A 22,244-nucleotide genomic window follows, 5' to 3' on the forward strand; every position below is an offset into this window, starting at 1 on the left:
GTCGTGTATCGAGAGGTTCAGGTTCAAGTCTCAGCGAAGGCATAGCACATTTGTCATGTCTTCTGCTTCAAAATAACCTAATGACTCTACAACGTTTCAGGACTTGTTTATCGATGCAAGAACGCAAATATAATTTTGCGTGCATACGAGTTCGTAATCGATTGAATGCACAAGTCCGATCAAAAGTTAAAAGGTTAATAAAATTTATTCTTAGCAAAAGAAATATAACAGAACGCTGGATGTTTCCTCAGAGATATTCGTTGAAGTACACAGTATCACGCAATAGAATCATTCTCTAAACTACTAAAAACGTCAGAATACAATGCAATTCAAAGAGAAAGCTAATCCGGTCTCACCGCGAATTCAAAATAATCAACAACAACAGCTAAATAAACAACGGGAGCTGAGATGTTTCTCTCCGGATTTTTAACGCTTTCAATAGGTCGCGAGAAAGTTCTAGTAATTTCTTTGTTTCTCGAGATTTCTGGAAAGCAAAAGAGTAGAATTACGGTTACAGCTAACGGAATTAGGGTTGCAGGGAAGAAATGCATTTTGGGCTTCATTTATCAAAATTTATTTTACTAATATTTTACTATTTTTTACCAACATATATAAATAATAGACAGATAAAAAATATATGAAGTAGCAGGAAAGCTGTCACTTCAGCTTTATTGTCAGATATTCATATTATCAGGTATTCATTGTCTTAAACTTAAGACAGCACAGTAATTTAACTTATCTCTGCTTTAGCATAATACACGGAGTTCTACCTAAGCACTTTCTAGAGTTTTATGACTAAGTCACTGAATCATATTTAGTCCAATACTCTCTATGAAACTAACCCAGTGAAAGCGTCCATTTTTAGGCAGCTATTCCTCGTGTTCTTTGCCATAATTGACTAAATAAGCACAAACACAACCCCTGAAATCTATGTATTCGCACAGCGCCTGTTGATAAATTATATGTGGCTTACAGAAGTAATGTAATGAATGTATGCACTGTTATTACTGATTTATAGTATTATATTATTTCACTGCTCTGATATTATAATAACTGCATTAATCAGGAGTTATAAAAAGAACCTAAATTAGAAAATCAAGAAGAAGATAAAAAGGGAGAAATGCTTGTCATATTCAGCTGAGGGAATAAAACGATAAAATATTTTACAATGGAACCAAACAATTAGATTTATAATGTAATGAATGAAAACTAATTATGCTGTTGTTATTTAGACACACACACGCACGCACATATGCGCATAAAAAATTAGATGTTTCCTTTTGTAATTTTATTTTGATCCAAGGTGTCAAGCGCTAGAAGAAAGTTTAATCAACGTAATGCAAAATAAGCTGTCACTCCTGGGGGAAAAATAATACATTCCAGTTTCTGGAAGATAGCGAGAAAAATTTATCGCGATAAAAAAACATATTCCACTCAAATTATTTGAGCACTGAAAAAGTTCCTCATTTTTTCTGGTTAAAGGTTACCGTTTCTTAGAAATAAGTACAGTCTTACCATGATGTCAGTTTCGTTGCATTTCTCCGCAAATTCAAGTCCCGCCAGCTTCCATGTCCCGCGTTTATTGATGATGACTGACTGTGGGCAAAGGTTTCTGTGGATCAGCTTACAAGAGTAATGCAGGAAACAAAGTGCTTCTGTTAGCTGAAAAGAACAACAAGCAAAAAGACATTAAAGTAGATTTTAAAATAGAGGCTATCATCACATTTATCAAACGGAATTTTCAAAGCTTTTTAGGATTAAGTAAATTATTTTCCTAACATAAATTCTTCTTTAGACATGACAAAATATTTATACATAATAAAATGCACTGGTAATATTTCATAATGCTAAAAGTGCTATTTTGTATGCTGGCACATAATATATACAGGAACCGTATTTTTAGAATAACACATTTAGTCTTTAAAGATGTATTTGAATAATTATATGCGTATTATCAGTTTATACTACCAACGAATAGAATGTAGTATAGGAGTAGAAGTATGAGATACTAGATATGAAACACAAATTTCCTCGTAATACCCTGGAACCAGGGACTACCGTACTATGGAGGCGGACTTTAAGAAGAAATTGTTTAGGCAGAAATTAAATAAAGAATAAATGATCGAGATCATTGCAGTTAAATCAAGATCCACGTTTTATAAATTAGATGTAGCTCAGACGCGGGAAAGAGTTCCCTGGGAACTATCTAATTCTTTTGTTTACTCTAAGAAGTTCTATGTTTACTTTACAAATGTGTGAGCAAGTTATCACAGTACCATATTTGTCACACTTTTAAAAGACTAAGTAAGTTAACTCTTTTCTAAGTACAGATGTTTGCAGAGCGATATAAAATTTTGGTGTATGTTATATATTGACTGAAACTTATTAAAAACCAGTTCATCATCTTTGACAGCAATGGTCATATATGAATACCCAGCAGAATGACGTCCGCGCAGGTTTATACACTAAAGTTACGTTGTAGTGCTCATTAACGAAAGCCTGTTGCATCAACTTCAGATTGCTACTTAAATGGAGATATCAATCCACGAAGATAAGGTATTAGTATACCTTATAAAAAACTGTTTATTTACACCAACTTATCCATCAATTCTGCTTGAGACATTGAATTATTTTAACCAAAAAGGCTAAGTTATTTGTTAGAAGAATACAGAATACACGAAAGACACTTTATCTGCCGCTTTCACGATTTAAACCAACAGTTATGTGTGTTCAGTGAGCTCAAATGAGAGAGATTTTACTGACTAATATATTGTTATCATCTAAGGCAGGATGATACGTATTTAGCCGAAGTGTGTAATCCGCATGTAATTTGAAGGCTTTACGTTTCTACGTTCTTTGCTTAAGGTCAAGGTCATTGCATTAAAAATATTAAAATTAGAGTATCGTTGCTTTTGTTGTCTTCCGTACGACTCTTTCTCTGTTGAAAGTATTCACATCGTTCCCTTGCTTGTTCAGTTTATCCGTGACCCATCAATGATGCATATAAACTTGTAAATTTAGCTTTAGGATGTTTATCATTTAGGATGTTTTATCGTTCTCCGCAATATACAGACGAAAATGAGAAGTGAGACCAAAGTGACATAAGAACAGTCTTTAGTTCTAGTAGTTAAAGAGGTTAATTCAAATGTATCACTCTCCCAGCCTGAGTCGGATTAAGACATTTAGAGGTCCTAACGACTTAAATGATTTCGGTTCCCCCACTATGTTTAAACCAGTTTTTCTTCATTTCTTCCCTCTTTCGATTTCGGTTTAGCTGCATCATTCATTCCATTGTTAAACTGGCAATGGGAAACGTTTTCGTACCCTTTTTCCTAAATATCTAAGGACCTTATTGTGGTGCCTCCTTTCCTTGTTGCACGTGCTTTTGTTGCTAAATGGCTTTAGCTCTGCTCTAAATTGTGATACAAAGCTGGCATACAGCTTTGAAATATCTGAAGCCATAAAACATTCTTCTTCTCCTTCTTAACCGTGATCATCTAATTAGGCCAGAATTGTATTTTGTGTTTATCCAATGCTCCATATATACTTGTGAGCTACAGTTAATTTTTTGCTTTCAACTAAGAATGTTTCCGTTCTCCCTGGGAAGCCTGAATTCAGAAAATATGCCACAAACACAATTTATATATATTACTTGTAGTTTGAATTGGTAGTTGCTGCTCTCAAGCCTTGCGTATTCTGTTATGCAGCTAAAGCAGAACATTCGCTAGAAAGGATAAAAATGGAATTCTAGAAAATGTTATGAAATATTCAATACTTCGAATGTGACATTATGTGCAAAATTCTTCATATGCTGGATGAAAAAATGATTTTCAGAAGGTGAAAGCTTTGCTACAATAGAGTATTTAGCCAACTTAAGGCTTCTCAGAGCAAACGGCTCATAACTGAGTTTTATGGATAATATTTATTGTCTTGAGAGCTTGAGAGAAATGATCTATGAATACCTTAAAAATTACGATACTCAAAAGACTTAGCATGTATCAGGTAGCAAAACCTAAATTCCATACAAACACAGAATGATCACCGCAGGTCTCCCTTTCTTCCCAGAAATGTCCCATTTTGGAACGTGTCAAGAGTGCCGGTTTTAGAAAATTTGGTACACAAGTGAACTACTTTGGTTTTTCTTCACAGTCTCTTAAACAGTGCAGACCCATTAGAGGACACCAGAGGATATAGAGGTAATCAAACTTTATGCTAATTCTTTAAAACTACGGTACGTTCGAGTTAAGGTTCGGAATTCGTAAATTCAGATATAATCATAATTTAAGTGTTTTGTTTTTACTACTTTGTATTTAGCGAATGAAAACACGACTCCTGTCTCTGTTTTATTTTAGATATATCTACATATTGATAAAATGTTCATTTTTAGTTTTTCTGGATTTAATTTTGCATTCCAGTGAACTCTGGAGAAAACAGGTTAGTCTAACAGGAAACGCGAACAATGTAATAACCCTGAAACTACCTTTTACAGACTAATCTCTGACCTTCCCTGCTTTACGTAAAATGTGACATGGGATCGTTGTGGTTCATGAACTATATCAGTAATGAGAAAAATCAAAACACGCTGAATTCTTTTAATTAGCAAATGGTGCTTTGATAGAATTTATAAACAATGTCACTTTACTTCAGTAATTATGCTTGGATCACTTTCCTATTAAATCAAGGCTATTTCATTCACTAAAAATTCAGTATGACCAAATTATGTCTAAATTCCTTTTTCTTACCATGCCATTAGGCAAAACTGATTTTTAAATTACAAACTTCTATTAGATTTTTATATTATTATTAAAAATTCCTTAATTATCAAGAGACTAGAATGTACTGTAATTGACTCAAACATAGTTCACTGCCACACGATTCTCGAAAATTCATCGTACATGTTTATCATTTTTAAAGACTCGTATCATAATGACATATATACTTACTTGTAAAAGTCCGTATTTTATCTCGATGTCCAAAAACGTGTATTCTTTAACTGCTGGTGGAAGATTCTGCGGAAGTCGTTCTTCAAGACATCCCAGCACATTGGCCAAAGTACCCAGCACAGGCTCAGTAGCAAACGCCAACGTGTCACTAAAATAAAAGTATGTCTTGTCAGTAGAAATACTATCAATATTCGTATTAGTATATTTTCATATTAGTTGATATATTTCATATCGTATTAGTTGATTTTCATATTAGTTGATATATTTCATATCGTATTAGTTGATTTTCATAGAAAACAATGAAAATCAACTAATACGTCTTACGACCAATATAACTGAGCCACATTTAAAGTATTCATACTTATTATACTTCAAATAGGAAATATATACAAAAATACCAGTTCCTTTAGGAAGTTTATAAAAGCGGTTGTTAAAATATACATATCATTTTGAATTTTGCTCTCGAGTTTGCTTTAGTAAGGTAAATGTGCATTTCCAGATGATTGTTTTGGATTGAAGGGAAAAATTTCAATATATTCCAAAATCTTTAAAATGTTTTTTATTATATGGCTCTAAAATACCGCGCTAGATCGACCCAGAATTTCAAGGGTATGTCAAGTGCATAAAACAGCAGCATTTTTCAGCCTGTCGAAATTTTCACATAAACGTTTCACAGGTAATAAATACAACAGGAAAGTCTAGGTGATGAGAAATGACCTCAATCATTGCCATTTCTGTAGAAATTCTGCATTGCATTGTAAGGTATTTCTCCTGCTTTCCTAGCGTGCCTTCGTGGGTCAGCACACTGAGCCGGTATTTCAGAGGAATAGCACTGAATTGTTTAAATTTAACACCTAACATATTAATTAACAGGCTGTGACAGCAAATTATCAAGTTAGCTAAAAAATAGGATTATCTAATCTAATAGGTATCTTGTTTTATTGGACATAAGATAAATCTAGAGCAATTTGTATCAAAATAAAGCAAATAACAATTTAGAAATTTTAAAAGAATTGGTTTAAGAATGCAGAATAAATTATTCAAATTAATGTCTAATGTTTAAAAATCCTCGTTATTCTACTAATAAAGAATTATGAAGTAGTTAAGCAAAACGGCAATATATTAAATAGCAGTTAAGTTACATATTATAAAACAGTCAAGGAAATTTTACTAAAATAAGATTAATTGCTTCTCATTTAACAAATTTCACCAGTGCAAACGTTATGTAGCAGCAAAATTAATGAACTTATAACGGTTATTAAATTTTTCTAACCCGTGCTTTTAAATTCCTTTCAGCCCTGTCTCCTATGATTTCATATGCACAAGTCTCCCACCCAAAGATGATGCAAATTAATTAATGAAAATATGAGGTTAGCATAGACATAAAATATAGTATTAAGTGTAGCTGATAACTGAATGCTTAAAATGTACTTAAGTGAATTATAGATGTGATCACTCTCCCATATACTCTGCGCAGACGAGAAAGTGGTTAGTGATCCTGACTGACGTAGCTAAGGCCCCGGGTTTGAATCCCGGAGAATGAATGGATGTAAATTGTCTACCCTTCATTGGAAGCAAAGGTGGCCCACCTATTATGTGCTTCCATAATAAAGTGACCACCGTTACTTGCCTTCTTGCCAATGCCTTATAATAGCTAGTGCCCGCCATTGAAAAAAAAATTCTCCCATGTTTAGTGTTGCCAAGCTGGTATGGAAGAAGCTTTCAAGCAACAAGTTGCAATTTCGGAAATTAAAATTTTTTTTTAATAATTAGGTGTAGAATAACTGCATCTTTAGGCTCAAATAGCCATATCAGGTTGACTTGTGTATCAGAACTTTGTTTAGTCAACACATTTGATATCCATACATCTAGCACTTTATATTAAGTTACATTTAACAACCGTCTACAAGCCGCAGTAACAAGCATTTTCTTTGATTATTAACTGTGTTTTCATTTAATTATTATTAAGTAATAATTCAACAAATCAATAAACAGCCTCATAAAACTGGCCGTAAAATTCACTTCCAGAGAAAAGTAATAAGGACATAAAATTAATTTCGATTTTCTCCTTAATAACGCGATATCTTAGATGCATTTTATTTATTTCAAAAGTTTAATTCTTTCTTTTATCGCGATTTCATTATTACTCGAAAAACGAGAGTTTTGTTGCGAAATCTTCTGTTCTCAGTTGCTAAATGAGATATTTAAATTCATGAAGCAAGAACTATTCTTTCCTTTTGATTTCAAACACAGCATGAAAGATTAAATTTCTCATTTGAATAAACTTTAATTCCCCCCTGAAGCGTCTGTAAATGCGTGGTTAAATAATCGATGACTTGACATTTTCATTTCACGAAACTAATATACTTTAGAGAATAAAACTTTTAGCGACATGTATCAAAAACTTATTTAATGCTCACAATCATTATGATAGAGTTGGGTTTGTATCCATGAAATGTTCTGGCTTTGAAAAGAAATTAATCATTTAAAGTTACGCTGCGATGAAAAGAGGCTTTTAGTACAGAAATAAAAAATCAGAGAAAATGTTCTAAATTATAGCAGAAAAGTTTTAGCAGAAATTAATTATGCATAAAATGTTTGCGCTTTATTTATGTATGTTTTATTATTTACTTTTTGTAATTAATCAATATTTTTTACCTCATATATCTCTTTTTATGTGCAAAACAGGTAACGGAACGACTTAAAGGTACACACAGCTGTAAAATTTATGCTGTATGACACAGCTGTATGACTTTAGAGAATAATACTTTTAGCGACATGTATCAAAAACTTATTTAATGCTCAAAATCATTATGACAGAGTTGGGTTTCCATGTTGTATCCATGCAATGTTCTGGCTTTGAAAAGAAGTTAATCATTTAAAGTTACGCTGCGATGAAAAGAGACTTTTAGTACAGAAATAAAATATAACAGAAATGTTCTAAATTTTAGTAGAAAAGTTTAAGCAGAAATTAATTATGCGCAAAATATTTGCTCTTTATTTATGTATGTTTTATTATTTACATTTTGTAATTAATCAATATTTTTTACCTCATATATCTCTTTTTATGTGCAAAAAAGGTAACGGAACCACTTAAAGGTACACACAGCTGTAAAATTTATGCTGTATGACACAGCTGTATGACTTTAGAGAATAATACTTTTAGCGACATGTATCAAAAACTTATTTAATGCTCAAAATCATTATGACAGAGTTGGGTTTGTATCCATGAAATGTTCTGACTTTGAAAAGAAATTAATCATTTAAAGTTCGCTGCGATGAAAAGAGACTTTTAGTACAGAAATAAAATATAACAGAAATGTTCTAAATTTTAGCAGAAAAGTTTTAGTAGAAATTAATTTATGCGCAAAATATTTGCTCTTTATTTATGTATGTTTTATTATTTACATATTTGTAATTAATCAATACGTTTCTACCTTTATATCTCTTTTTATGTTCAAAACAAATAACGGAACCACTTAAAGGTACACACAGCTGTAAAATTTACATATGGAACACATATGTTCATTTAGAATTAAACAATACGGTTTTAAAACTTGAATAGGCTATGACAAAATTCCTGAGCGTAGGGTTTTCAAATATTAGATAAAACTGTTGAATTGTTATTGTCGCAAACGTTTGTGATTCTAATAAAGTTAGCACATAGAAAACGAGTTTATCTTAAGAATCTAATAAAAAACAAAAGTATCAAACCACGACGTTTTATTTAACAGTATTTATAAACGCCGTTTTGTGACGGTAATTAATTGGAACATACAGAAAAATAGGTTGTCACTTTTAATGTGACATAACATGGCTTTAGAATTTTTTTCTTGAAAACCATGTGTTTGATATGTGCAATCATAATACATAGTCAGATTATTTGTGAAACTTTTATCATATTAATTCCCACGTTAGATTTTTTAACTACACTGTTAGCTATTAAAATTGCTACACCATGGAGTTGTTCTATACCATTGCATCTTTCTTAACCTCGATACTAAGTGCTCCCAGACAGTTTGAATTAATTAATATTGCTTATGGTTCTGTGCATGTAAAGGCCTTTTAGTAGCTGAGCGGTTAAAGCCTCTAAATACCTCGTAGTTAGATCCGAGTTTAAACCCAGACGAACAGCTGGCTGCTTGATAAGTTTCCATAGCTTTTACTTCCTTGTACAAAGTAATGGAATTATTGTAATCGAGAAGAATTTTGGGTGTCATCGTTCAATAGAAATATAAATTTTGATCATTCCCGAATCCATTTGGACAATTTTTTCTCGTGATATCTAAACGTATCAACACCTCCTCAAGCTGGTTACTTGTCACGTTCATATATTGGGAGTGGACAGTATGGGGAAGATTTGCTGCCTTCACAGGACTCAGGCTGGACAGGAACTGTATGTGTGCTGTCAATTCTGTCTCGGGCTGTGTGATCGCTATATATTAATAACGGTGGTTCCTTGGAGCTTCGTTCGCTTCTGGAGCGAAAGGGCTACTAGATGGCTTAGCCCTGGATAGATTTCGTTTTGGTGCAATGCGCTTACCGACAGAATAAAGGGATCTTTTTTCCAAAACGGAATGTAAAATGGCTTTAAACTGGATTCAAAAGGAACATTTTCATGACGTCTCTACGTATGTGCACGTACGTACGTATCTATGTGTGAATGTATCTCGCATAACTCAAAAACAATTACCCGTAGAACGCTGAAATATTTTATATGGTAGTGCTGTAGCAACTCGTTGTGCACCTCCCTTTCTCACTGCAATCGGCAAATACCAAACGTGCATATAGATATATATGTACCCACCTTCTTACCCGGCTTAAAAGTACATATCGGCTTTTATTTTCGCAGTCGTTGGCCGTAGTCATATACTTCCAGTTACAGAAATGTTTTAGATGACGAAAATATTCATGATTTGAAAATGTTAATTTAAAAAATATATAAATTTTCGACAAATAACAAAATCTAAGTTTTAATGCGGTCTCACGGTTCCTGTACGTATATTTGGAAAAGTTTATACTCGTTATGAAGAAATACAATTATAAGAAATTTGACTCCAGTACGACAAAATTGACCAGGATATTTAGTTTCAAAATTTGCGAATTTTGATGTCATTCTCTACTTGCCTTCAGGGGTCGGTTAATTAAGTCAGAACAATTCGAAGAATAGAATTCAGCAAATAAATGTGTATAATTTAATAGACCTTACAAGGAAGTCAATATTAGGATCCTTAGAACGATGTGTACATTAGATTTTTTTCCAACGTAAACCTCTTTCCCTAGAAAGACGCACCAAAGAAATTCTTAATTTAACCTGGTTTTCCCATGTGTAACGTGTATACGAGCCAGTTTTCCTTAGAAAGTCCTCCACGAAGGCAATCCCTTCCCTTAGGCAGATAGCCCTCGAGGCATTGCCATAATCATACACACACACACACACTTAATTTAAGCATATAGTTCCTGTGTGCTCTGCCATATTCAAACAAGCAAAACTAATGTTAATGAACACATTCAGCTGAGATATTGTCCTTAAGATTAAAATAATGGAATGTTTCAGAAAAAGGTACAAAAATATGTAAAGTAGAAAAAGTTAGATTTTCAAGAAGAATACTTTCTTCTTTCAAGAAAGGATACTTTCGTCTACTTTAAGAGTATAGACTCCTTATGTGAAGTTTCGGGGAATCATCATAGTTCTGAAAAATGAATGTCTTTCTAGGACTTCACGAAAAACTTCTTGAGGTCTGCTTGCTAAGAAAAGTGGTTATACGTCAGTGTCGTTTCTGCTACACACGCCAGATGATCATATGAAAGTCTGAATATTTTGCTCAGTTTTATAAATTATCAAAAGCACTGAGTGAAGTAAAAAAATTAAAACTCTACTCTTTGAACCATAATTTTGATTTTTTTAAACCTCTGGTTTTCATTAGTAGGATACGAAGGGCAGAAATATATGTTATATTAAAAAATTCCGGTTTCAGAAAAATTAATTATAGATATATATGAATTATATATATAAAAGATATAGCTCATGAGCTGTATCTACATTCATTCTCCTGCCACTGCTTGATCACAAAGCAGGTTTAATTAAAAAAACTGAAAAGTTCCTTACTTTTTAATTTCAAGTTACTGTTGGAAGTGAAGCAAATAATAGCTTGAGTTTGTGTAACAGGAAACAACAAGATAGAAGGATAAACTAATCTTTTATTATTCCAACTAAAGTTTAACAAAACTCCGTCTTGGAGTGTACAATAAAGCCGGCACTTGGGCTTTGAACTTAAGAGACTAAGAATAATACTAAACTAACCTAAACTAAAGAGGTATAGCCGAAGCTATCAAAATTCTAACAGAGTTGGCCCCTTAACGTTAATAGACTGCGAAGTTATCAAGGACCTAAGTACGGCTGAGCGTGAAAATAGCTTACTAGAGAATAGCCTAAAAAAGCAGACGCGTGCAGCCAGAATACCTGGTATCTCTCTCACTAAGACCGAAGAACTTCGCGGTTAAATACCGCTCTTCCTCATTATGTATTCAGACGCGATTCTAAAACTACGTTCTGGCCGGAAGTGGTAGTAAGTTGAAGTTATGAATCGATAGGAAAGGAACTTGAACTCAAAATTTAACTGTTAATAAAATTAACGTAATCCTTACAAAACTACTAACTAAAAATTTTAGAATGTGTTAAAGTAAAGAGGACTTTCTTTTCCTAAAATCAAATTCCCTCAAAATTTATGAAGTCAAATTTATGACACTATCTCTCTTACTCTAAGAATAAGAACTGATAAGTTGCCTCTGATTTGAAAGTACATAAAATAAATACATTAAATGATGAACAGAAATCTTATGAATTGATAATAATAAACTTCTAACGGTCGATAATAACCAAAATCGTACTTGTAAACTTCTGAGAAATTACAAAGGATAGAGGTGTAACAAACGGCTTAAAAATCTTTTTTAATTTTTTCTCTAACAAATTAAAATCTTTAAGTCACGAGCTTGAAGAACCTTTCCATCGGAATATAAAAGCGACAAAAACACTTTGTAAATGTAAATAAAACTCTAAAAAACTAATTCTGAGATGTTAGTCCCCAAAAGGGATGCGTCAGAGGTAAAAACTCAAAAATATCAACTATATAGTTTTTAAGGTAATAATTATAATTTAAAACAATATTCTTTCTTGGAAACCTGTTTTAAATCTAATTTTTTCTACTCTACACATTTTTTTACCTTTTCTGAAGCATTCCATCCTTTTAATCTTAAGGACAATAACGCAGCTAGCTGAATGTGTTCATTAACAAAGGCTAGTTTTGCTTATTTGAATATGGCAAAGCACACACGAGCTATATATTTAAGTAATACGTGGAAAATAACAATATGTTTTCCAAAAACTGAAAAGTCATTTACTTAAAAAGTAATTCCTGGTAGAAAAATGTAGTTAGAAGATTAGAAATCAGCGTAAGAGCGTGAATCAGCGTGAATTTCGAAGAAAAAAGTTAAATTTTGTTGTTCAGTGTAATTAATAACATTCACACATCCTAGCTTAGATGTCTAAAGAAATCTTTAGGCAGAGTTAGGCAGTATTCAACTTTAAGTGGCTTGGTAAAAATGTTCTGCGCATCTTGAAAACTGTTGGAATGCTCCACTTTATTACACGGAACAAACGTATTTTGTGTTGTTTTGACTGAGGTATTTGATTTTAGCAGAAAAATTAAGCATAAGTAATAAAAGAAGAAGTAACTATAATGCCAGATTTGATTACGGCATATCAATCGAGGGATATCTGCCTTAAGGGGAGAGATGCCTTTGTGAAGAATTTTCTAAGGAAAACTGGCTCGTATGCACGTTACACACGGGGAAAACCACGAAGCGCACATGTAGCCAGCCCGTTCGCAAGATTCGAACCTCAAACCGAACTACCAGTGTTCAGCGATACCGCTCGGCCGCTGAACAGAATACGAAAGAAAGAATCGAATAATCATGAGATAAAATTTTTTGAAGAATATTAGTGATCTAATTCAATTTTATTCTTATAATCTAACTCAGCGTTATTATTAGCTAACAATGATTGATTTTGATGAGTGAGAGGGATTTCGAGAAAATTTAATTAACTTACTAAATAAGATATTAGACTAATTTTGGTGTGCGCAACTAAGCGATCAATACGAAACGAGGATGGAATAAGTATTAATTCTCCTTTTTCTGACGTAAGATTCATACTCTTTAAAGCGAGACATTTACACTTTCGTAATTTGGCTAACATTGCTAAACTTCATTGACAAGGGATATTATAAATTTACTAAGAACTATGTCCCGATGTATAATTTTTAAAGACTGAGTAATGTATTTTATTCTTAGGAGAGGAAATGCATTCGATGTGAGCATACTGAGAATCCGAGTAATTGTTTTAAATAAAAGAAAGGTTCTATGGGATGGCAGAATTTCTAAAAATCAACAATGATCAGCGATGGAAAAATTATCAGTTTTCCCCTTTTTGATATAAGAATAAAATCTACAAAAAGAAATTCCAAAGCTTGTTAGGCTGGTAATTTATTTCATACTTATGACAGTAACACTGTCGACGAGAGATTTTTCGTGATCGTTTTTGTGAATTTTCATTGATATTCTATGATGTCGCAAATACCATTTTTATTCTGGGTAATGGCGAGAATACTCGCGAATTTCAGATTTTTGCCGTTCCAGTTTTAATTTTTGCTTGAAATACTAAATTATTTTCATATTTTAATAAATTTATTACTATCGCCCACTAGATTTCATGCTCAAATTCTCTGTTCAGTAATCGTATTCCAAAATCTAACCTGAATCTCAAGTTATTACCCCTAGTTTTAGTAGATTTCTGGAGTATTAGGAGACGTATCTTTCCAAAGTTACATTTGTTGCCTTTTAGTACCGTCAAATAAATTTAACATAAATTTCTTAAATTTGAAAACATTTCACGTAGTTAAAAATATTTATGTATGTATAATATTACACACACACACATACATACATGTGATGTATCAGCTTTTGTCCAGAATAAATAGATCGTTGAAGAAATATAGATGTAGTCGTAGCTTAAATTATCAGACGATCAGTTTAAGAAACAGGATCCATTTATTATTATTCAGGAGAAATAGCAGTTACAAAATCAGATATCCGGAGTAAATAAAAAGAATTACTAATAACTTTTTGTATGAAGTTTACTGCATCGTGACATTTAAGAAAAAGCCCCCGATATTTTTTTGCGAGTCCTTTTATAGCCTCTGGAAAGGCGGAGCTTCAAAGAAATGACGTCAGCCTCGTCAGCCAATCCAATTCGCTTTAAATATCTCCAGAACATTCTATAACTGTACGTGTAGAAAAGGCGGGAAAAACAACTACGGGGCTGTGGATTTAATTCCACGTACTTTCAAATAAGAGAACGTCGCCATTAAAAATGAAAAGAACATACAGTTAGAATTTTAAGTGTATTCTTGACTATGGAATTTTATTATTACATACATATAAATATACACGATAAGTTGCCATATACTTTAATGGAAATTTTGTTCTCAAGTAAGGAGCTTAAAATATTTTCAGGCGTTGATTCATTAAAAGTATATAGTGACATTTATTTATTTCAATTACTGCTGCGAAACTAGAATTTTTTTCTTCCTTCCTCTACTTTGCTTTCCCAGGAAATTTTAGTGCGAATACACAGATGCCACGAAATAGTTAACATAAATGTGTAACGTTGCTATTGATCTGGAAACTGACGTTAAGTCTTGCAGATACTGTAGATAAGATAGCAAATTATTGTTGCGTATCGTTTTAGTATCGAGGAATGTTTTAAATAACCTTTTATTTTGTCTGAAACGTAGATAAATGGCACAACTTGTGCTACAAACAAACCACTACTCTTGGCTATTCAAATTAAATAGCAAAAAATTTCATAAACACATTCAGTAAAGTAAGAAATGAGCTGGCAAAGTATTTTACCGGCGCGTAAGTTTAAAGCAATCTGCTAGGCGACATGCAAAATCCGGAATATAACTTTTATACAGAGCTGGAAAAAAACCTAACAACGGACTCGAGTGCCAAAAGCTCTCTCACTCTAAAATTCAAACAGCCTCAATTTGAATGCTCTTAAATCTAATTTATATTTTACTGAGGAATACAGATGGAAGAAATTATAATAAAGATCAATAGCATAATAAATGGTTATTTAACTTAAGGTACTTTACAAATCTTAGGTCGAGAAAGAATTGAGCGAAATTTTGCAGTTTATATCCGGACTACTCCTCGAAATTTGCCGTTTTTTCTGCGATTACTTCTTATAAACCACTAACAAAATGTAATAAATTCCTCATGAATTAAAATTCTGAAAGAGGATCTGTAAAAACAGAACAACGAACTTTATTAATGAAGGAGAAAATAATCTCAAAGTTGAAGGATATAGTTAAGGGTTCCTTTTTCCCTGAATGGATTTATAATGGATGGAAATGGATTCAGAAGGGTTTTTTGTCGTGACGCGATGCCAGAAACACGCTCTCTCTTGAAATAAAAAAAGCCCTCAGTTTAAGTACTTATAAATAATAAACACACAATTTCCTACATGGTTAATGAGGAATAAAAAGGGATCCAATATCCGGAATAGAACACAATTAAAATCAAGGGTAATTCAAATTTACTGATAATCTCATAAGCGCATGCAGAATAATAATAACTGCTCGGCTAGCGGCTAGGAAATATTCATTTTTAGAAACAACAAAACTAAATGGAATACCAAGGTTTAGATTAATTTCGGTTTTTATAATAATAATGGATATTTCTTATACTTTCTACTGCGCGCAAAAGGTGAAGATTTGTTTTTTGAATATGTATACAAAATTTATCAGGAGTGTGAAAGAGTGAGATCTATAAACTGGATTTTGTAGGAACGAAACTTTTTTTTATCTAGTTAAATTGTTTAATACATCTAACTAAACATATGACCTTAAAGGGAAATCTCTCAGTTAATCACTTGAGATGCGTGTATTATTAGTAGAGATTATACTCCAATAACAAGACATACTTCCTCACATCTTCTTTTGCCAAAATTCTAATCTTTTCCGTAAATGACTTTTAAAACTGCCAAAAAATGTTGCCTTTTCTTTGAATCCATTTAAGGAAAGAATTTGCATTGTCGGGAAACTCGCGTGGCTTCTACTGCTAGTCAAAAAATACCATTGCTCAACAATTCTACATTCGGGTTGAGATGATTACTGTTTCGTTAATCTGTTTAATTACAATAAATTATTTAAACTACCAGGACACCATTGTAACAGTAATAAACTGCCGGGTGATCTTTCGTTCCCTTTAACATCGCAGTTAAAGTATCACCACTACGATAAAAGGCTAAATAAAAGTACTTATTATTATGTTGAACTTACGATTACATTGAAAACGTGAACAGGAACCAAATTCTGCTGACTTGCGCGTAGAAAAATTCATAGCAAATAAACTCCAGAGCACCAAAATTAGTAATCTTAGCCTAAACCTTTACTCAGTCCTGACGAAGCGCGTGAGAAGAAATTCGGCAAGTAGAAATTTACCTCGGCAACGTAAAGTGCAACAGAAAATTTAAAGCAGAGCGACGATCAGCCTACGCTGCCAAGCAGCCTCTGAAAATTTGATTTCTATTGGAAATTAAAGAATGTAGAAGTTAAAAAGAAGACAAAATTATAAGATAACTGAGTTAATTAAAATAAAACATAAACCTTTTATATTGTTCAGAAAATTAATTATTTTTAGTTTTAATAATTTATATGGATAATACGTCACATATATCTGTAAAAACCATTAGAAATTTTAAAACACAATTTAAACTGACAAAAGCGCCATGATTTAAGGATGTTGATCAGTTGTAGCTGGCGCAAAACAGATATTGAAGAAGACGAAAATAGAGGTATCAAAATAAAATGCTATTAAATCAGGAACATTTCCTTTCAAAGTGGCGTCTGTGAATTATTTTAAGCTCAAAATAAATTAAAAAATTTCTTAAATATTTACAACATATATTTACCAACATATATTTACCAATATAATTATCAATAGGGACTGCTAGACATATTTTTCTTAAGATTGAATCAATCATGTACCAAAAAGAGGTATATTAGTCGCTATTTTAAAACATATTCGACAAGTTTAGGTAATATGTATATATGATAGTTAATAACATTTGTTTGGGTAGTTTGTGCAAATACATACATGAATAAAGCGAATTGTTTCAGTGCAAATAGACACATAAAATTTGAAGTCTTCATTTAAATGCCTTGACCCATATTCGGGCATTAAAATCATCTAGTTAATCTTTAAGCCTAAGTCCGGCATCAAAATGATCCATTTAATGCTTTAATCTTTGATATTTTAATATGTTGATCGACGCTGCTTGATCTCGGATCCAACGCGTCTTCTTGCGTTGTTAAGGTAAAATGCGCATATTTCTAGGTTAGTCTAGGTTAGTTTAGTTAGATACCTGATAGTTATTATATTATGCGTTTCGTGCAGAAGTATGAGGCTTAGAGTGCCATTATTACTTAAGTAAAATAAGAACTTTAGCGCTGTATTTCTGATTCTGGTACATACAAATAAATCTCAAAATTGGTAAGAGCTTCTTCATTAAAATCTAAAATATTCGTTGCACGTAATGCAAGAGAGAAATAACATATAAACGCGAGATAGCAAAGATTTTGCTTTCAAGTTCTATACAATTATACAGTGCTTTAATTAAATGATTTTAAAGTATACATTTTTAGAAAGAATCTTTCACGGTAGTTAATTATGTTAAAATTATTACGCAGTTACGTCTAGTGACGAATTTCTATTCTCATATTAAACGCATCAGAATAGTAAAAGAATATCATGAAAGGACAATCAGAACGTTATCTTTCAGTGGCAAGTAGTTGCATCTATTCTTTCGTTCCAAATTCTTACATGTACGAATAGAGTAAGAATAACTTCAGTTGAAAAGGAAATCTGAGTTCCAGAATACTTCGTCTTCATCCAGCTGTTGGAAAAGGTGACAAAGGTGAAACAAGAAAACCTCTTCATCTAGGCTATAATACAGTAACCTAAACATAGAATATCTTCTAAAAATCCCAGAAGCCTCGACGACTTTTAACGGCTCTGCAGCAGAAAGTTCTCCGCTAATGTTTCTCCCTATAAACCGTAGCCATTAATTTTTCCTAGATGAAGGCTCAGAATGCAACTGGTTTGAGACTTAATAAGACATCTTCCTTTCTGTTGTAACTAAAAAAAGGATTAATAACTGCAGTAAAATGAACTAGCGCAGTGTGTCCTAAGAAAACTCCATAAGTTATGCTCTGGAGGTTTTAATGGAATTCGACCTGAATTTCCATTAATCTTGCTTAACGATTACAACGACTCGCCTCTGCATTACTTAAAATCTCAAGAATGAATAAATAATAATAGAGCAGTTTCGCTCAAAGACTTGAATAAGGAACTGCGACGATGTTTTAAAGCTGTATGCTTTAAGCAATTCCTAATTTTATTACTAATCATTGAAGGAGAGTTTTTGTAACCTTTCTAAATGATGACATGAAGAATTTTAGAATCAATATATTATACTTCATAGATTTTAATAGCGAGTTTGTGAATATATAAATACTTCAAGAAATTCACGTTGAAGTAGTTTTTCAAAATTTAGATAAAGCTATTTAAAAAATATTTACACTATTAATAAATATGTAATTATGCTTATTAACCTTTGTTTGATAACCATTTGAACCGAAAGCATTATCAGAGCATTTCAATAAAAGACTTGTGTCCTTCTTTACTCAAAGTAAAGAGCATCCTGCTAAATTATTATTTCAGATCTCTATGAAGGTGTAAGTGATACCCATCGCTAAATATTGAAGTAAGACTAAAATTAACTCTAAATGTTGAAGACGAGCATAAAATTCAGTAAGTACGTTAATCAAAGACCTTCAGGTAATCAGGAAACACTCAAATTAGATTTATTAAAGAAAACTGGCAAATTTCAGGAAAAGTGGAATTCTTAGAGTAGATGTAATTCTTTACTATGAATGGTTAATTATAGGGGGAAACTGTAAAAAGGGTCTAATGATCAAATACTGATGAGCAGTTAAAGGTAAACCACCAGGTTTTCCTTTTTTGGTTAACTTGTGGAGACATTAGGTACTGTGGAAGCATAAGACATGAAAAATGAGCAATGCCTTCGCCGGGAATCGAACCACGGACCTTTGTAATGCGCACCCAGGGTGCAGACCACCACACCACAAAGGCACGCTAAGAAGTCTGGAGAAATACCTTATACACTCTACAGCGAAAATTCGAAAGAAGTTTTATTCTTTCGGACGTAATCTTCTTAACGAAATTTCAAAGTTAGTTAAGTCTGACAAATGCTTAAGAAACCATTGCATAATAAGATAGTAGAATCTGGAATATGAAATATTTTAATATAACCTAGATGCTATGAAGTAAATACCTAATTTGATCACTACTGAATATCTATCTACTAACATCCTAGTCACTTGTAAATTCCATAAACTTATTAATACGTCTAAATATTAGCCAAATGAGCAGCCATCTTTTTTCACTTACTCTAAATTTCTATTCATAACAGATATTTATACCACACATATAGAATAAAATCGAAATGAGAAGACCAGAACAAAGTAGCACAAATCTTTAGTTTTTCACAAACATACAAAATATCTTTTTCAAATATTAATATTCAAAAAGTGTGTAAAGCAATCATTATTTTTGAAGTGCAGAATTGATTATCCCTATATTTAATTATTCATAAACTTAACCTTACCATTTAATTATCGATTACTAATCTGTAACTGAGAGCTAGAAAGTTTTTTTCCTAAATTATATGAAAACAACGCATTGTTTCAGACCGTCTGCAAATAATCAGATTACTGGAATGAACAGAAAAACGTGCACAGAAAAGGCCAAGAAATTCTTATCCTTAAGATTTATTTCGACGGATATGACGATTTTTTCAGTGGATTTTGTCTTTGCATTCCCAAATACATGACTGAAATTTTTGAAAAATTATACAAAAAAGCACAGAGTTAAATCTGGATAATATGGATGACATGAGACCATTTCAACATTTGTTTGTAACAAGATGTTTCAAACGTTGTACGCTGCATTTGAATGAATGTTATAATAATTGAATTTGCAATCACTTTTATTAAAAATAGCGTTTATCGATAAGTTTCGGAAAGGCCAACGGTCTATAGTACCTATTTTACTGGATGGCACTATGTTCAGATGCACCATTCTTTAAATATAAGAAACTACTAGCCATAACTATATAGTTAAACCTTTTAGTGCTTATGTTTTTTTTTCAAACGCGATACAAAGCAGTTTTTTCGTATGGAACTTCAATCATAATTTTTTGCATCATGATCTATAATTTCAGAGCTGTAGCTCTTCTCTTGAAACATGTTTGGCTGTAAAAAACTTATAAACATCAAAGCAAAATTGTGTTTGCTCTAACGTAAGCTGCAGGCCTTTACTCGTCTTTTGTATCGATGCTCAGAAATGAAAATATGTGCACACTTAGCATAAGTTTCCCATTGCTTCTTCATACTCCCTCCCAGGGGTCGACTGGGGGCAACTCCGGCATTCTGGCCAAGACCTGTGCTGAGACAGACTCCGATCCTGGGGTACAAAATCAGTCTTCACAGTGATTAGAACCATCGATTCTTCGGTGGTAAGTTCAGGCTCAGCGGGGACCTGAACTTTCACAGTAAGACACTGCCATTTTTGGCCCCTGGTTGTCGGGACATTACACGGTTTAATGCTGAAGGTTGCCCTTGCAGGTTTTTTTCCCTCTTGCTCAAAACTGGGGGACAGTTTTTGACCTGACTTCATTCTCTTTATATATGACCGCCATTGCCGGTCACCATTGATGTGTGTGCTTTAAAGTTTGACTGCGTGACATTTTGCTCCAGTGGGTTGACCAGATGAAGGTTATGCCTACTTGGACATCCACTTCCTAGACTCACGTGTCTAGGGGTGCTGGCTTGGATTCTTTTCGGGAGGCGCATTTAACCGTGTAAAGGCTAGAAAAATGCCCAGGTCTGGGAGCCTCTTTCTGCGATTTACTACCTTTTCTTACCGTCTCCACTGCAGATTCATAGCCTTTGTTATGTATTAATTGTTATTATTTTTCAAGCTTTAAGTTATTTGCTTACTTAATTCAATTTTGATCAGTAATTGAAGTTATTAATTTTTGCTTTAGTTGTTTAAAGTTGGTTGCAAGTTTAAACTCTAACTTTTGTAAACTTTAAATTTAGGTTTGGTTGCTTTAAAAGAAAATTTAAAAGTTTATTTAAGTTGATGTTATTTTAATTGAGTTTAGGGACTTAAGCTTACTTGTTTTTTGTATTTTGTTGTTTTTTACCCTTAAGGTTTTTTTCAAAGTTTTATTGTTGCACCTTTGGTGGGTGTGTTATTTTTTTAAACTTTACTTGAGGTAACTTAATTTTTACCCCTCTTTCTATTAAAGTTTATCGAATTCATATTTTCTGACTTGTGGTTTATCGAAGTTAGTAATTATAGTTATTGTAATTGAATTATTGTTGTAATTGAAGTTAGTATTAATAGTTATTGTAATTGAAACTCAATCTGGATAATGAGTGTGAACTTAATTTCTGCTGAAGAAAGAATTTATATGGTGTTGACGTTTTAATGAACTGAACTGAACTGAAATGAATGAAATTGTTAAATAATAGTTTAATTCTTACTGTAATAAATTCGTTTATTGTATTGAAAATCTATTTACTGGTTCTGTAATTTTTCACATCGAAAGTTGTCGGCCGGGAATTCGTTTCTCAGAATCCTTTATCTGGGGATTGCTGCACCCCGAAATTCTTTTGCCAAGCGTTTCACCAGATGTGCTGATTTCTTCACCATCTGGAGTTTTATCGTAAACGGGACCTTGTTTGCTTTGATATCTCTAGCAGAGAGATGTTCTATGGGGAGTTTGTTTATGGGGAGTGAAAAGTCGTCGGATAGGATGGTTACCATAGTGGTGTTGTACCGCGGGTGAGGCTAATGTTCCCCCCTTCTTTCAGCAGAGAGGCGGTTGACCCAACGGAGTAGCCTTGAGGGGTGCACTGTTGAACTGTATCGTCCGCCTAAAGCTGGTAGTCGGGAAACCCCTTCCCGTAAAGATTTCTTTTTTGGGGTTGCTGTGCTTGGCGTTCTTCCGATCACCATAATTCGCCAATTTTTTCAAGATTTCGCCAGGTACTAAAGTTGATGCGCAGTTGAGACGAGAGACGG

General features: G+C 32.9%; 1 protein-coding gene across 5 annotated transcripts in view; it reads right to left on the minus strand.

The window, feature by feature from the left end:
• Positions 1-22,244, minus strand: part of LOC118190773 (SCY1-like protein 2) — a 934,165-nt gene that overhangs the window by 201,576 nt on the left and 710,345 nt on the right. For all 5 annotated transcript variants that reach the window (XM_085809944.1, XM_085809942.1, XM_085809945.1 and 2 more), the window contains 2 exons: positions 4,944-5,091; positions 1,516-1,662 (listed from right to left, as the gene is read on the minus strand). In XM_085809944.1, the coding sequence (XP_085666070.1) occupies positions 1,516-1,662; positions 4,944-5,091 (295 nt within the window). The remainder of the gene's footprint in view (positions 1-1,515; positions 1,663-4,943; positions 5,092-22,244) is intronic.

The sequence above is a fragment of the Stegodyphus dumicola genome, chromosome X2 (genome assembly GCF_044657685.1).
Source record: "Stegodyphus dumicola isolate Sdum_Otavi_A_Nest chromosome X2, ASM4465768v1".
Classification (NCBI taxonomy): Eukaryota; Metazoa; Arthropoda; class Arachnida; order Araneae; family Eresidae; genus Stegodyphus; species Stegodyphus dumicola.